General features: G+C 50.1%; 2 protein-coding genes across 52 annotated transcripts in view; one reads left to right on the forward strand and one right to left on the reverse strand.

Annotated features, from left to right (window-relative positions):
* The window catches only part of TDRD9 (tudor domain containing 9), a 127485-nt gene extending 126886 nt beyond the window's left edge, over nucleotides 1-599 (reverse strand). The window contains exon 1 of one of the 2 annotated variants that reach the window (XM_050798360.1): nucleotides 314-599. In XM_050798360.1, coding sequence (XP_050654317.1) covers nucleotides 314-528 — 215 coding nt within the window. In that variant the 5' untranslated portion in view covers nucleotides 529-599. The remainder of the gene's footprint in view (nucleotides 1-313) is intronic. The other variant, XM_050798361.1, reaches the window with a different exon arrangement.
* The window catches only part of ATP5MJ (ATP synthase membrane subunit j), an 819915-nt gene that overhangs the window by 800602 nt on the left and 4695 nt on the right, over nucleotides 1-14618 (forward strand). For 33 of the 50 annotated variants that reach the window (XM_050798493.1, XM_050798505.1, XM_050798495.1 and 30 more), the window contains exon 2: nucleotides 10059-10135. The gene's annotated coding sequence lies outside the window, so the exon portion shown is untranslated. Of the gene's footprint in view, nucleotides 1-1637; nucleotides 1642-10054; nucleotides 10136-14618 lie in introns of those variants that run through there. The other 17 variants (XM_050798462.1, XM_050798463.1, XM_050798464.1 and 14 more) reach the window with 6 other exon arrangements.

A 14618-nucleotide genomic window follows, 5' to 3' on the forward strand; every position in this document is an offset into this window, starting at 1 on the left:
CCTGTGGGACCTCTGCCCTCCGCTGCCTTCTTCTGGAAACCTAAGAGTGCCTCAAAAACTGGTCTGTTAATTTAAACATTAAGAACTGAAGGAAAACAACAACAACAACAACAACTCTAGCTCAGCTTCCTTGCAGGCATCGCTCTGGGCCGCGCATAGGGTTGTGTAGTGACCCCTCGCCCCGGACGGTCAGGGGTCCCTGGAGCCCCACGAGAGGGCACGGGCTCGCGAGAAGGATCTGGGTGGCCCGAGCCCTCGTCGCCAGGTCTCGCCCGGCCGCCCTCGAGCCGCCTCCGCCCCGCCCGCGTCCTACCTTTCGAACGCAGCGGCCTGCTGGGCCGGAGCTTGGGCCAGGGCCGCAGCCTGGGCCGCGGGACCGGCGCCGGGGGCCACGTCCTGGCGCTGAGCCTCCTCCCTGGCCGCCCCGGCCGGGAAGGCGGGCGGCGCGCCCAGCAGCTCCACATTGGTCACGGTCTTGCCAATGGTGAACCAGTCGTTGATCTGCTCGAGGGTGAGCTTGCGCAGCATCCTCAAGGCCCAGGCGTCGGCATCCCTCAACTGCCGGGTCTCCGGGGCGGGAACAGGCGACGGCGGAAACGCGCTCTGGAAGCCCCGCCCCCGCTCGAGGCCTTCCAATCAGAACGCGCCGCGCGCCGTTGTGGGCGGGCTCCGGCCCGGCGCGTGCTGCCCGCGCTGCTTGGTCCTCGTGCCGCCGGCCCCGCCCCGCCGCGCTAGGCCTGCTGGGAGCCGCCACCCGGCGCGAACCCAGGCTGAGCCTTTCTAGAGCCACAGGGGAAGGTTGACAAAGGCCGGAGGCTGGCCCAGGAGTCTGTTTGACGGGAGTTCCGGGGCAACCCCTGCGTGTACAAGAAAATGTCCTCCGGTCACTCCCTGGCCTCCCCGTTTAGAGGCTGCTACCTCGGAGGTTTGTGCGCTTCGAGCATACCGGGGCCCTTCACGCGTTTCTTGAGCACCTCAGGGTGAGGAGACGGAAGGCAAACCAGAGAAGGGATTTGCGTTCATGGGTCGGAGGTACCAGGACATCCTTGCACCTAATATGGGGGGAGAGGGGCAAGAAGAAGGTCAGGAATGTCTTGGAGAAAATAACGCCAGGCTGACCCCTGCAGGATACCGGCTAATGAGCCGGGCAAAGGAGGACCCAGGATTATAGGGGAGGATCTGGGAGAAGTTCTTTGGAGCCGAATCTTAACTGAATTCATCTTCCTTCCTAAACCTGTGTCTCAGGTGGCGGTGTCAGACTCACAGCTGGACACAAACAGGTGCGGACAGGAGGTCCAGGTGATCACATGGACAAAAGATACAGGCTGAGGTGGTCCTGGCCCATCTCTAGAAGGCGGAGGGTGGAGAACAGAGCCCTAGCAAACTCCCCAAAAGACGGAGCAGAGGCAAGAAATCTAGCAAAGGATGCCCAGGAAGGCAGCCACATGTGCAAGGGAAGGGAGGGTCAGAAGAGAGACATGGCCACCTGGCCGGGTATGTTCCCCTCATTGCCCAGGGCAGGATCTGTCTGACCCATGTGGGCTCTCAGGAAAGAGCCACGTGAACAAATACAGAGATGGTATCGAGAGCATGGCTCTAATCAGCAGTGTGAAGCCCGAGCAGTGGCAAATAAGAGGGGGGTTTGAGAACAGGGTAGACAGAAGTCAGCCAGGTAGGTTGAGCTATTGGTGTCTCAAAAATTGAACCCATAATCATACTAAGCCAGGAGTCCTGGCTCCAAATCCTGGCCTAATGAGCTCTGGACCTCATGTTAGGACTTTGCCAAATATGACAGCTTCCAAAAAGTGCCTCAACACACTTTGCCAGGAAGAAATAACTTGCTTTTTTTTTTTTTTTTCTTTCTTTTGAGGCAAGGTCTCACTCCTCTCGCCCAGGCTGGAGTGCAGTGCTGCAATCAGGGCTCACTGCAGCCTTAATTTCGGGTGCTCAGGTGATGCTCCCACCACAACCTCCTGCATAGCTGGGACTACAGGCTTACGCCACCACCACACCGGCTAATTTTTTGTATTTTTAGTAGAGACAGGGGTTTCACTGTGTTGCCCAGGCCGGTCTCAAACTCCTGGGCTCAAGCAATCTGCTTGGGAGCCCTTGGCCTCCCAAAGTGCTGAGACTACAGGCATGAACCACCATGCCCAGCCATGTTTCTCAAAAAATAAGAAAAAAGGTAATCATAAAGTAATCGAGAATCATAAAGTATGTCATTCAGCATTGATTGGAAAATATTGTAACTTCACACTGTATGTGGAGACTAGGACATAATTCAGAATTTTACAAAATATATTGAAGCCACTTGAAGCAACTCCAGAACTTACTGACACTTTTCTTTGTTTGTTTTGTTTTGTTTTGTTGTTGTTTGGAGAGTCTTGCTCTGTCACCAGGCTGGAGTGCAGTGGCGCAATAGCTCCCTGCAACCTCTGCCTCCCAGGTTCAAGCGATTCTCCTGCCTCATCCTCTCAAGTAGCTGGGACTACCGAGAGCCACCACGCCTGGCTAATTTTTTGCATTTTAGTAGCAACGGGGTTTCACCATGTTGGCCAGGGTGGTCTCAGTCTCCTAACCTCATGATCTGCCCACCTCGGCCTCCCAGAATGCTGGGATCATAGGTGTGAGCCAACGCACCTGGCCTGTTTTTCTAGGATGTTGCCATTCCCATGTGCTGTCATCCTTTGTTGATGTCACAATGAATATGATTTTAAGTGGAAGATGCTTTTCAGAAACATTTTCTGCAGGGCATTTTCTATATTCTTTGATCTTTTGGGGCTACTAGCTAATCCTTCTGAGTTTTGATTTTTTTTTAAACTGCAATCTGAAGATACTCTCTTGATGCTCCTTTGGAAATTTGCCAATTTGGAAAGTTGCCATAGTGTTTCCTGACCAAACACAGGTTAACATTCTGAATTATCACAGACTGAATGGCTTTGAGCACCCTTCATTTGATTCAGTAGTTCTCGGTGCTCCTCAGTCACTTGGTCAAGTTCATCTTGCATTCCTATCCAAAGTTTAGAGTGAAAAGAAACAGCTTGGGCCGTGCGCAGTGGCTCATGACTGTAATCCCAGCACTTTGGGAGGCTGAGACGGGCAGATCACGAGGTCAGGAGTTCGAGACCAGCCTGACCAACCTGGTGAAACCCCCATCTCTACTAAAAATACAAAAATTAACTGGGCATAGTGGTGCATGCCTGTAATCCCAGCTACTCAGGAAGCTGAGGCAAGATAATCGCTTGAACTCAGGAGATGCAGTGAGCCGAGATCACACCACTGTAGTCCAGCCTGGGCGACAGAGCAAGACTCTGTCTCAAAAAAAGAAAAAAGAAACAGTTTTACATCAGGTAGATCTTCGTGGACTTGCCACATCTAGGCCAGAACACATGGGAAGGCCACTGAACCCCTAGTGGGCCATGGTATTTTGGGGAGGTTTTGCATATTTGCTTTCACTGAGCATTTGGAGCATTTGAGCTGTACACCAAAAAGGGGAAACTAACAGCTGAGAGCAGTTACAAATGGTGTTGGTGCCATTAAGCAGCACTCTCCTTAAAGCAGAGGAAGCTGTGCTCGAAGTGTATTGCTGTCTTCTCCAGCCTTCCTAGTCACAAGATGCAGCATTCTGAACTTTGACTAAATCTGCTGGAGTGGCTCTTTCCTTAAATATTTGGGTTTTTTTGGCCAGGCGCGGTTGGGTGGATCACGAGGTCACGAGATCGAGACCATCCTGGCTAACATGGTGAAACCCCGTCTCTACTAAAAGTACAAAAAATTAGCTGGGTGTTGTGGCGGGCGCCTGTAGTCCCAGCTACTCCGGAGGCTGAGGCAGGGAGAATGGTGTGAACCCAGGAGGTGGAGCTTGCAGTGAGCTGAGATTGCGCCATTACACTCCAGCCTGGGCGACAGAGCCAGACTCCGTCTCAAAAAAAAAAAAAAGAAAGAAAAAGATGTGCATTTCTTAGGGTGTTTTGGATTTGAAACTAAAGACATTAAAACTCTCTTGGTCTGAGCACAGTGGCTCACACGTGTAAACCGACACTTTGAGAGGCCAAGGTAGGAGGATCACTTGAGGCCAGCAGTTCAAGACCAGCCGGGCAACATGGCAAAGTCTATTGATCTCAAGTCTAGTTGGAAGTTCAGAAGCTCTGTCTTGAAACAGCTCTCCATGATGTTCTTAAGTTTTTCCTAAATGCTTGTTCTCGTCCTCAGCAGTGTTATAAGTCATTATAAATCTAAAACATTTTTACTATAGGACAGTGGTTCTCAAACCTGGTCTGGTCTCAGAATCCCTTTATACTCTTAAAAGTTGCTAAGGACCCTAAAGAGATTTTGTTTATGTAGGTTATGTCTATCAGGGATTACGACAGAGAAATGTTTTTACTTATTCATTTTAAAATAATAATAAACTCATTTGATGTTAAAGAGTGTATTTGGAAAACATCACTATGTTTTCCAAAAAACATTTTGTGTGTGCGTGTGAGAGGAATGATGCTTTTACATTTTTGAAGATTTTTTATGTAAAATGTAAAATTCAAAAATTTTACATTTTTGAAGATCCCTTAGTGTCTAGTTGCATGAGAAACAGCTGGATTCTCAAATCTGTTTCTGAAGTCATTCTGATGTGATACCACAAGTCACATGACCCTGGAAAACTCCACTGTACACTTGTGAGAGAATCCTAATGAAAAAGACAAAGGGCCGGGCACGGTGGCTCAAGCCTGTAATCCCAGCACTTTGGGAGGCCGAGACGGGCGGATCACGAGGTCAGGAGATCGAGACCATCCTGGCTAACACGGTGAAACCCCGTCTCTACTAAAATATACAAAAAACTAGCCGGGCGTGGTGGCAGCGCCTGTAGTCCCAGGTACTTGGGAGGCTGAGGCAGGAGAATGGCAGGAACCCGGGAGGCGGAGCTTGCAGTGAGCTGAGATCCGGCCACTGCACTCCAGCCTGGGCGACAGAGCGAGACTCCCTCTCAAAAAAAAAAAAGAAAGAAAAAAAGACAAAGAAGGCCAGCTCCGGTGGCTCACACCTGTAATCCCACACTTTGGGAGGCCAAGACAGGCAGATCACTTGAACTCAGGAATTAAAGACCAGCCTGGGCAACATGGCAAAACCCTATCTCTAGCAAAAATACAAAAATTAGCCAGGCATGGTGGCACGTGCCTGTAGTCCCAGCCACTTGGAAGGCTGGGGTGAAAGAATCACTTAAGCCCAGGAGACGGAGGTTGCAGTGAGTGGAGATCGCGCCATCATACTCCAGCCTGGGTAACAGTGAAGCCCTGTCTCAAAAAAAAAAAAAAGGCGAAGACTATTTACTATTATGAAGAAAATAGTTTTGACCCACACTTGGAGAACTGCTACCCTAAGACAGAAAGTTTTCAAGCTTTCTGTGCAGTTTGATTTGACCGTAAGCTCTTTTCCCTTGCAGCAGGACCATGTTCATTGTTCATTCCTTCCTGCAATCTCATCCTTGAAAATTTTAGGACCTCCAGATTTATTAAGCTAAGTGGAAAAGTTAAGCCCTGGAAACTGAGGCAGGTAACATGGCTGTTTTTCTTCTCTAGTGCCTGACACTTGCTGACTTGTGTTGAGATGTTACACATTAACCAGACTCCCCAGTCTTCATTCAAAACTAGGTTAAGTGACATTGGCGATGAGAGCCTTGTTAACTGTTACCTCTTTACAGCAGGATGCTAAGCAGTCAATCAAGTCTTCTATCTCTATGTTAGCCTTCGTATGGAAAATGTAACTCAGTTTTCAGCCCCTAATTTTGCCTGTATGAACAATCCTCACTTGAGCACTGATCACCTGTTTTTTTTTTTTTTTTGTTTGTTTTTCTTTTTTTGAGGTAGAGTCTTGCTCTTGTCGCCCATGCTGGAGTGCAATGACACAATCTCAGCTCACTGCAACCTCTGCCTCCCGGGTTCAAGTGATTCTCTGGCCTCAGCTGAGTAGCTGGGATTATAGGCGTCTACCACCGTGCCCAGCTAATTTTTGTTGTTTTTTTTTTTTTTGAGCCGAAGTCTCACTCTTGTCCCCCAGGCTGGAGTGCAATGGTGCAACGTTGGCTCACTGCAACCTCTGCCTCCCAGGTTCAAGTGCTTCTCCTGCCTCAGCCTCCTGAGTAGCTGGGATTACAGGCGCCCGCCATCACGCCCAGCTACTTTTTGTATTTTTAGTAGAGATAGGGTTTCACCATGTTGGCCAGGCTGGCTCAAACTCCTGACCTCAGGTGATCCGCCCTCCTCGGCCTCCCAAAGTGCTGGGCCAATTACCATGCTTTGGTGTTCGGGTGTACCTAGATGCCTCATACTTTGTGCTTGAATAAACTATTTTAACTGGATCCGGGCCGGGTACTGTGGCTCACGCCTGTAATCCCAGCACTTTGGGAGGCTGAGGTCGGTGGATCAGGAGGTCAGGAGTTGTAGAACAGCCTGGTCAACATGGTGAAACCCCATCTCCACTGAAAATACAATCAGCCAGGCGTGGTGGTGGGTGCCTATAATCCCAGCTACTCCAGAGGCTGAGATCACACCACTGCACTCCAGCCTGGGCGACACAGCAAGACTCCATCTCAAAAAGGACGATTTTAACTGGATCCTAAGCCTTTTTATTATTTATTTTTTTTTTTTTTTTTGAGATGGAGTCTGGCTCTGTCGCCCAGGCTGGAGTGCAGTGGCCGGATCTCAGCTCACTGCAAGCTCCGCCTCCCGGGTTTACACCATTCTCCTGCCTCAGCCTCCGGACTAGCTGGGACTACAGGCGCCCGCCACCTCGCCCGGCTAGTTTTTTTGTATTTTTTAGTAGAGACGGGGTTTCACCGTGTTCGCCAGGATGGTCTCGATCTCCTGACCTCGTGATCCGCCCGCCTCGGCCTCCCAAAGTGCTGGGATTACAGGCTTGAGCCACCGCGCGGCCGCCTTTTTATTATTTTATCTTGACACATCTGAGCTCGTTTTCCTTGTGCCTGAATAATGAACATTTATTTTACTGTGGATCTGCTCGTGATTATTTCAGTCCTAGCTGCACCATTTTATAAACCCCCCACCATTTCACAGACCTTGGTCGGAGTGAAACATTCCATGGGGGCTCCGGCCATAAGAAACATCCTGCCCAACCGCCTGACTGCAGGAGCATCCTTATCACATCCTGCCAGGCAGCAAGCCATACTGCCCAGACCGATCCAGCCCAGACCTATAATTACCCCAGCCTGGAAGCAGCAGTGAGCTCGGGCACTAAGCTGGTTACCTCCTCCACAGGTTTTTGCTGGCAGTAAACCTGCATTGCTGTTGAAGCCACCATCTCTCTCCTCTCTCCCCCTCCCCCTTCATCCTCTGCGTGTGTGTGTGTGTGTGTGTGAGTGTGTGTGTCTCGTCTGTCTTTAACCCTTGCCTTCCCTTCAAAACCTAATAATTTCCTCTTTTTTTTTTTTTTCATTAAAAATGGGATCTTAATACATTGCCCAGGCTGGTCTCAAAATCCTGGGCTCAAGCAATCCTCCCAAAGTGCTGGGATTACAAGCATGAGCCACCATGCCTGGCACGATTTCTTCAGTTTGTCCTAAACTATCTTTATTTCACCTTTTCCGAATGCCAATTTCCCTGTGTATAGAATTCTTTTTTTTTTTTTTTTTTTTTTTTTTTTTTGAGACAGAGTCTCGCTCTGTCGCCCAGGCTGGAGTGCAGTGGCGCGATCTCGGCTCACTGCAAGCTCCGCCTCCCGGGTTCATTTCCTCCCGAGTAGCTGGGACTACAGGCGACAACCGTGCCCGGCTAATTTTTTTTTTGTATTTTTAGTAGAGACGGGGTTTCACCGTTTCCTCCTGACCTTGTGATCCGCCCGCCTTGGCCTCCCAAAGTGCTGGGATTACAGGCGTGAGCCACCGCGCCCGGCCCTGTGTATAGAATTCTTGATTGGCGGTTATTTTCTTTGAGATTTTATCTTTATCTTTTCTATGGCTTTAGTGTGAGATTTCAAGGTATTGTTTTGTTTCTATTTATCTGCCTGCTTGGTTTCTGTAAGACTTTTTGAATCTTTGGCATGATTTTTTTATCATCACTTTCGGAAAATTCTCAGCCATTAGCTCTTGAAATATTTCTGCCTCACCTCTTTCATTTCCTTCTAAGATACCAGTTACCCACATGATGGCCTTTCCTGCTGTATCCTCTTATTTTCTGAATGGCTTCTTCTATCTTGCAGTTTATTCTTCAACTGTCTAATCTGCCAAACCCATCCAATTTCTTTTTTGTTTTGCTTGTTTGAGACAGAGTCTCACTCTGTCGCCCAAGCTGGAATACAGTGGCACCATCTCGGCTCACTGCAACCTCTGCCTCCAGGGTTCAAGCAATTCTCCTGCTCAGCCTCCCAAGTAGCTGGGATTACAGGCACGCACCACTACCACACCCGGCTAATTTTTGTATTTTTAGTAGAAAAGGGGTTTCATCATGTTAGCCAGACTGGTCTCAAACTCCTCAAACTCCTGAACTCAAGCAGTTTGTCTGCTTTGGCCTCCTAAAGTGCTGAGATTAGAGATTACAGGCCTCACAAAGTGCTGAGCCACTGCGCCCAGCCTCCATCCAATTTTTATTTGGCTTTTTCTTTGAGACGGTGTTTCACTCTTGCCGCCCAGGCTGGAGTGCAATGGCGAGATCTCGGCTCACTGCAACCTCTGCCCCGCTGGTTCAAGTGATTCTCCTGCCCCAACTTCCTGAGCAGTTGGGATTACAGGCGCCTGCCACCACGCCCAGCTAATTTTTGTATTTTTAGTAAGGATGGGGTTTCGCCATGTCGGCCAGGCTGGTCTTGAACTCCTGACCTCAGGTGATCCGCTCGCTAAATTGTTTTCTTTATGATTTCTAGTTCTCTACTGCAAAATACTTCTGGAAAAAAAAAAGTATATATATAGAGAGAGAGAAAAAAAGAGAGAGAGAGAGCGCGCCACCACGCCCGGCATATATATATATGTATATATGTATATATAGTTTTTTAAAGACTGTTAAGGCCGGGCGCGGTGGCTCAAGCCTGTAATCCCAGCACTTTGGGAGGCCGAGACGGGCGGATCACGAGGTCAGGAGATCGAGACCATCCTGGCTAACACGGTGAAACCCCGTCTCTACTAAAAAATACAAAAAACTAGCTGGGTGTGGTGGCGGGCGCCTGTGGTCCCAGCTACTTGGGAGGCTGAGGCAGGAGAATGGCGTGAGGCGGAGCTTGCAGTGAGCTGAGATCGCGCCACTGCACTCCAGCCTGGGCGACAGAGCGAGACTCCCTCTCAAAAAAAAAAAAAAAAAAAAAGACTATTAAGTCCAGTGTCTGAAGCCCCTGTGGAAGTTTTATATTAATCTGCTGAGAAGAATATGCACAGAATACAGACATAAAAATGTGCTGAGCAGGCCGGGCATGGTGGCTCAAGCCTGTAATCCCAGCACTTTGGGAGGCTAAGGCAGGTGGATCACCTGAGGTCAGGAGTTCAAGACCAGTCTGGCCAACATGGTGAAACCCCCTCTCTGCTAAAATACAAAAGCTAGCTGGGCGTGGTGACTGGCGCCTGTAATCCCAGCTATTCAGGAAGCTGAGGCACGAGAATCGCTTGAACCCGGGAGGCAGAGGTTGCAGTGAACCGAGATCGTGCCACTGCACTGCAGCCTGGGCGACAGAGTGAGGCTCCGTCTCAAAATATATATACATGCAGAGCCAAATAATTAACAATGCAAAGGGCAAGACACACCACTGAAATGGGAGACTTAGTCTTTAACATAACAGTAAAGAGGGTCCTTTAGGTTAACCAACCCTCCCGGTTTGTGTAGAACTTTCCTAGTTTCAGCGTTGAAGGTCCTGCGTCCCAGGAAACTCATCAGTCGTGGGAAGATGTGGAGGGTTAGCCACCCCACGGTGACACACGCGGGCACACCCCTACCGCATCCTGTCCCCGCCGCTTCTTGCCTGCGGCACCAGGCGGCCGCCGGGGACGCTGTGGCGCGCAGGCGCCGCTGGGGAGGCACTCTGGCGTTGCGGCGTAACTGCTGCTTCCGCCTTCCCGGCAGCCCCTGCGCGCGCGTGCGCGGTCGGTGACCTTTCTGACTTGACTGCAGGTTTGTGGTGGTCTCTGAGGCGTCTGTCCTGCGCCAAGGTGAGTGCGGGGACATAGACCTGGCCCCCGAGGTGCGAAGTGGCGGGGGCGGGAGGACGAGAAGCCGCTTGGCCCCAGCTGACCTTGGGGTCCCATTCCTCCGCCGGCACACGCCTGGTTTTCCGCCCGGCCTCCCCTTCTCTAAAGGGAGACAGGCCAGGGTCGGTTGCCAGAGGGAAGCATCGCCTAGGCCTGCGCCGCGTTTCCCTTCTTGGCGTTAACGCGCTCAGTGCGCCTGTATCTCCCACGCTTTTGACAGGGAGCGTCCCCCGGCCTTGAGAGATTCCGCTGCCTAACGCGGAGGTTACGCAGAGTTAGAGAAGCCAGAGTCCAAGCCAGGAACTCTGACTCCACATCCAGTCCCTTCTCTCCTTTATAACTCAAGTTTCCTTGCACCACCCTTGTCCTCCACGTTATGCTGTACGTGACAACTGGGGTGAGGCAACAGGGAAACAAGAGATCGTATGGTGGTGATTGAAATTGTATGGAACTCGCGGGTGAGACATTTCCCATTTCCAGTGTCCGGTAATAGTTTGCCCTTAATGTAATGTGCCAAAACTTTGCAGACTTAAGTGGATACACGTTTGACCTATGAATCAGATGGATTTTTAAAAGGTCTGGTGCTGTAAAACTGACACACATTCTGCCTGGGCAGAATGGACTCAAGAAAGTAGGGGCCGGCCAGGCTTGGTGGTTCACCCCTGTAATCCCAGCCCTTTGGGAGGCCGAGGCGGGCGGATCACGAGGTGAAGAGATAGAGACCATCCTGGCCAAGATGGTGAAACCTCGTCTCTACTAAAAATACAAAAATTAGCTGGGTGTGGTTGCTGGCGTCTGTAGTCCCAGCTACTCGGGAGGCTGAGGCGGGAGAATCGCTTGCACCCAGGAGGCAGAGGTTCCAGTGAGCCGAGATCGCGCCATTGCACTCCAGCCTGACGACTGAGTGAAACTCCGTCTCAAAAAAAAAGTAGGGGCCCTCGTTTTATTATATATTAGGAACGTGTAGCCGGGCTTGGTGATTCACACCTGTATTCCCAGCACTTTGGGAGGCCCAGGCGGGCCGATCACAAGGTCGAGAGATCGAGACCATCCTGGCTAACACGGTGAAACCCTGTCTCTACTAAAAATAAAAAAAAATTAGCCGGGTGTGGTGGCACGCACCCGTAGTCCCAGCTTCCCAGCTACTCAGGAGGCTGAGGCAGGAGAATCGCTTGAACCCGGGAGGCGGAGGTTGCAGTGAGCCAAGATCGCTCCACTGCACTCCAGCCTGGGTGACAGAGCGAGACTCTGTCTCAAAAAAAAAAAGAAGAAAGTAGGGGCCGGCTGTGCCCAGCCGTTCACGCCTGTAATCCCAGCCCTTTGGGAGGCCAAGGCGGGCGGATCACGAGGTCAAGAGATGGAGACCATTCTGGCCAACATGGTGAAATCCCATCTCTACTAAAAATACAAAAATTAGCTGGGTGTAGCGGGCGCCTATAGTTCCAGCTACTCGGGAGGCTGAGGCAGGAGAATCGCTTGCAACTGAGAGGCGGAGGTTGCAGTGAGCCGAGATGGCACCATTGCACTCCAGCCTGACGACCGAGTGAAACTCTTATCTCAAAAAAAAAGGTAGGGGCCCTCTTTTTAGTATGTATTGGGAACATGTTAGTTGTCCAGGCAAATATGGCAACTAAAGTCAAGGGGAAAGGAGGGGGAAAGGTATTTGTAAGCTACTGTATAGCAGGCCCCTGTTGCACTGGGGACCAAGGGTAATTTTGTAAGATCATACCAGGATGCCTGGGCCCCGAGCAAAATGTCAGGATGACTCAGTTTCTTTAGTCCCTTCTTACCGTAGCCATTGTACCCTCCCAGTTTACTTTGCCCTTTTCCTTCTAGACCCTCATCTGACCTTGCTCTGTCCGAAGCCCCTAACTGGCCTAAATGAGGGCATCATTTTTAAGTCTTCCTTCTGTTAGAATCCCAGTGGCTTAGTATTAATTATAGCCATCAACTGGATATTTGTATCAATTCTGTTACTGCTGTGATCATTCACTGAATTCTTTGTTGTTGTTGTTGTTGTTGTTGTTGTTGGGGGGCAGGGGGGAGTCTCACTCTTGTTGCCCAGGCTGGAGTGCAGTGGTGCAATCTCTGCTCACTGCAAGCTCCACCTCCTGGGTTCAAGCGATTCTCCTGCCTCAGCCTCCCGAGTAGCTGAGATTATAGGTGCCCACCACCACTAATTTTTGTATTTTTAGTAGAGACAGGGTTTCGCCATGTTGGCCAGGCTGGTCTCGAACTCCTGACCTTAAGTGATCTGCCCGTTTTGGCCTCCCAAAATGCTGGGATTACAGGTGTGAGCCACCGTGCCCAGCCCATTCTCTGGATTTTTATTCCATACCAGGCACTAGGCTGGGTCCTTTAGGTTTCCTCTCTGAATTACATTGACAGCCCTGTGGGGGCAGGTGGAGGCATCCATGTTTCACAGAAAAAGAAACCTCTGAAACAACAGCTAAAGGGACTTGCCCAAAGTTGAGAGCTGACCAGGGAGAGCTGGTGTTGGAGCCCAGGATTCCCAGGCTTCCAGACCCATTGGTCCTGTAGAATGCTTCCTTCCCAGTCATTGCAGGGAGACAAGGGATTCATTCCTTGCCTCTGAACTCTTCTAGTCTGGGGCTTCCGGAAACCTCTGGGTCTTGTTTGGATCATCTGTGACACATTCCCAAAGCAGGGCTGTTAGTTTCTTGGAACCTCACACTCTATCAGAGCATTCAAGTACAGTTTGAGGACAGGAAATTTGAGGGCGGACTATCTGCAAGGTGTTCCAGGAGAAGGACACAGTCACATCCTGCAAGGTCACACCTCAGGCCAGCCTTCACGACCATCCTTGCCTAAATAAGTCCTCTCATAGAGAAGAGCAGGAAAGCAGGTGTTGGAGGCAGGTTCTCGTCATCGGGAGCATGACGTACAGATTTGGTGTGAGTGCAGTCCTGCTAACCTCCCTCAGAACCTTGGGCAGCTTTCCCCAAGTACCCATTTTATAGGAGTGGAAAGCAGTGTAGGAAGTAAGTACGAAAAGCACTTTTAAAATGCTGTTAAAGGGATGGAAACAGAACTAACCACATCAGGGCAGTCCCTGTGGTGGCTCTGGCCTGGCCTCCCTGTTCTTGCCTGACTCAAGACACTAACTTAGTTCCTTGTTCGGTGCCCTGTGGTGCTCCTGTGTCCAGTAGCTTAGCTCCCACAGTGGGGGAGGAATCAAAGGGGCTCTGCAGCCCCCACCAGCTGCCCTCAAATCCCATCCAGGCCAGTTCCAGATTCTAAACTGAATTTTCTTCATGATATTGTCAACACAGGAAACAAAAAAACCCTAAAGCAAAAAAAAAAAGAAAAGTTGTTAAGTTTAGAGAACAGTTTTAGAATAAAAGCTAAACTCTATGCTATCCTCCAAGGCCCTTAAATGACCTGTCCCATCTTCCTTCCCATAGTCCAGCCATGGTACTTTATGTAACAAGCATTTAATACATAGTACCAGACACTCAACGTTTGACATAGAGTTACTCTATGTTATTCTCCATAACAACCGCTTGAGGTGGATCCTGTTTTTATCCCTGTTTTACAGATGAGAAAACTTAAGCGGTTTAAGTTAGCTAGTAAGTGACAGCCAGGATTTGAATCTGACACCGTGGCCTCCCTATTCCTTCCAGCTCTCCAAGTTCATTCTGACCTCAGAGTCTCTGCCGATGCCGAGGATTCCTCTCCCAGATATCCTGACCCTTTATTGTTTCTCAGCTCCTAAAACAATGTCTGGCACCTAGTACATGCTCAGTGCACATTTGCCAATTGTTTCGGTGATTTGAGGGCCGCCATTGACCTTTGACTAGGTTGGACTTGTGAAGGATTCAGTGCTGTCAAGCCGACAGGCAGAGCTGCGAAGTGTGGGAAAGGGCGAACACGGCCAAGCAGTCGGATCCTGTGGAGCCTGAGTAGTGATGTGAAAGGAGCAGTGAGTGGGGCTCAGGTGTGGGCACAGGGAGGGTGGGGCAGAGGCGGCATTACAGGTCACAGCCAACGCACAGTTCATTCGTTCGTTCGTTTGTTCTTTTTTTTTTTTTTTGAGACAGAGTCTCACTTTGTCGCCCAGGCTGCAGTGCAGTGGTGTGATCACGGCTGCCTGCATCTTCAACCACACAAGCTCAAGCAGTCTTCCCACCTCAGTCTCCCAATAGCTACGACTAACATAAAAAATTAGCCAGGTAAACACCACCACACCTGGTTAATTTTTTATGTTTTGTGGAGACTGGGTCTCCCTATGTTACCCAAATTAGTCTCAAGCTCCTGGACTCAAGTGACCCTCGCACATCGGCCTTCCAAAGCACTGGGATTACAGGCATGAGCCACCACACCCAGCCAAAGCAGTTTCCAAGTGAAATGAGAAGTGCTTAGATCTAGTCATTCCTCACAGCTATTTGACTGTAGTTTAATAGACCACTTCAGATGTTAAAAA

Source organism: Macaca thibetana, chromosome 7 (assembly GCF_024542745.1).
Source record: "Macaca thibetana thibetana isolate TM-01 chromosome 7, ASM2454274v1, whole genome shotgun sequence".
Classification (NCBI taxonomy): domain Eukaryota; kingdom Metazoa; phylum Chordata; class Mammalia; order Primates; family Cercopithecidae; genus Macaca; species Macaca thibetana.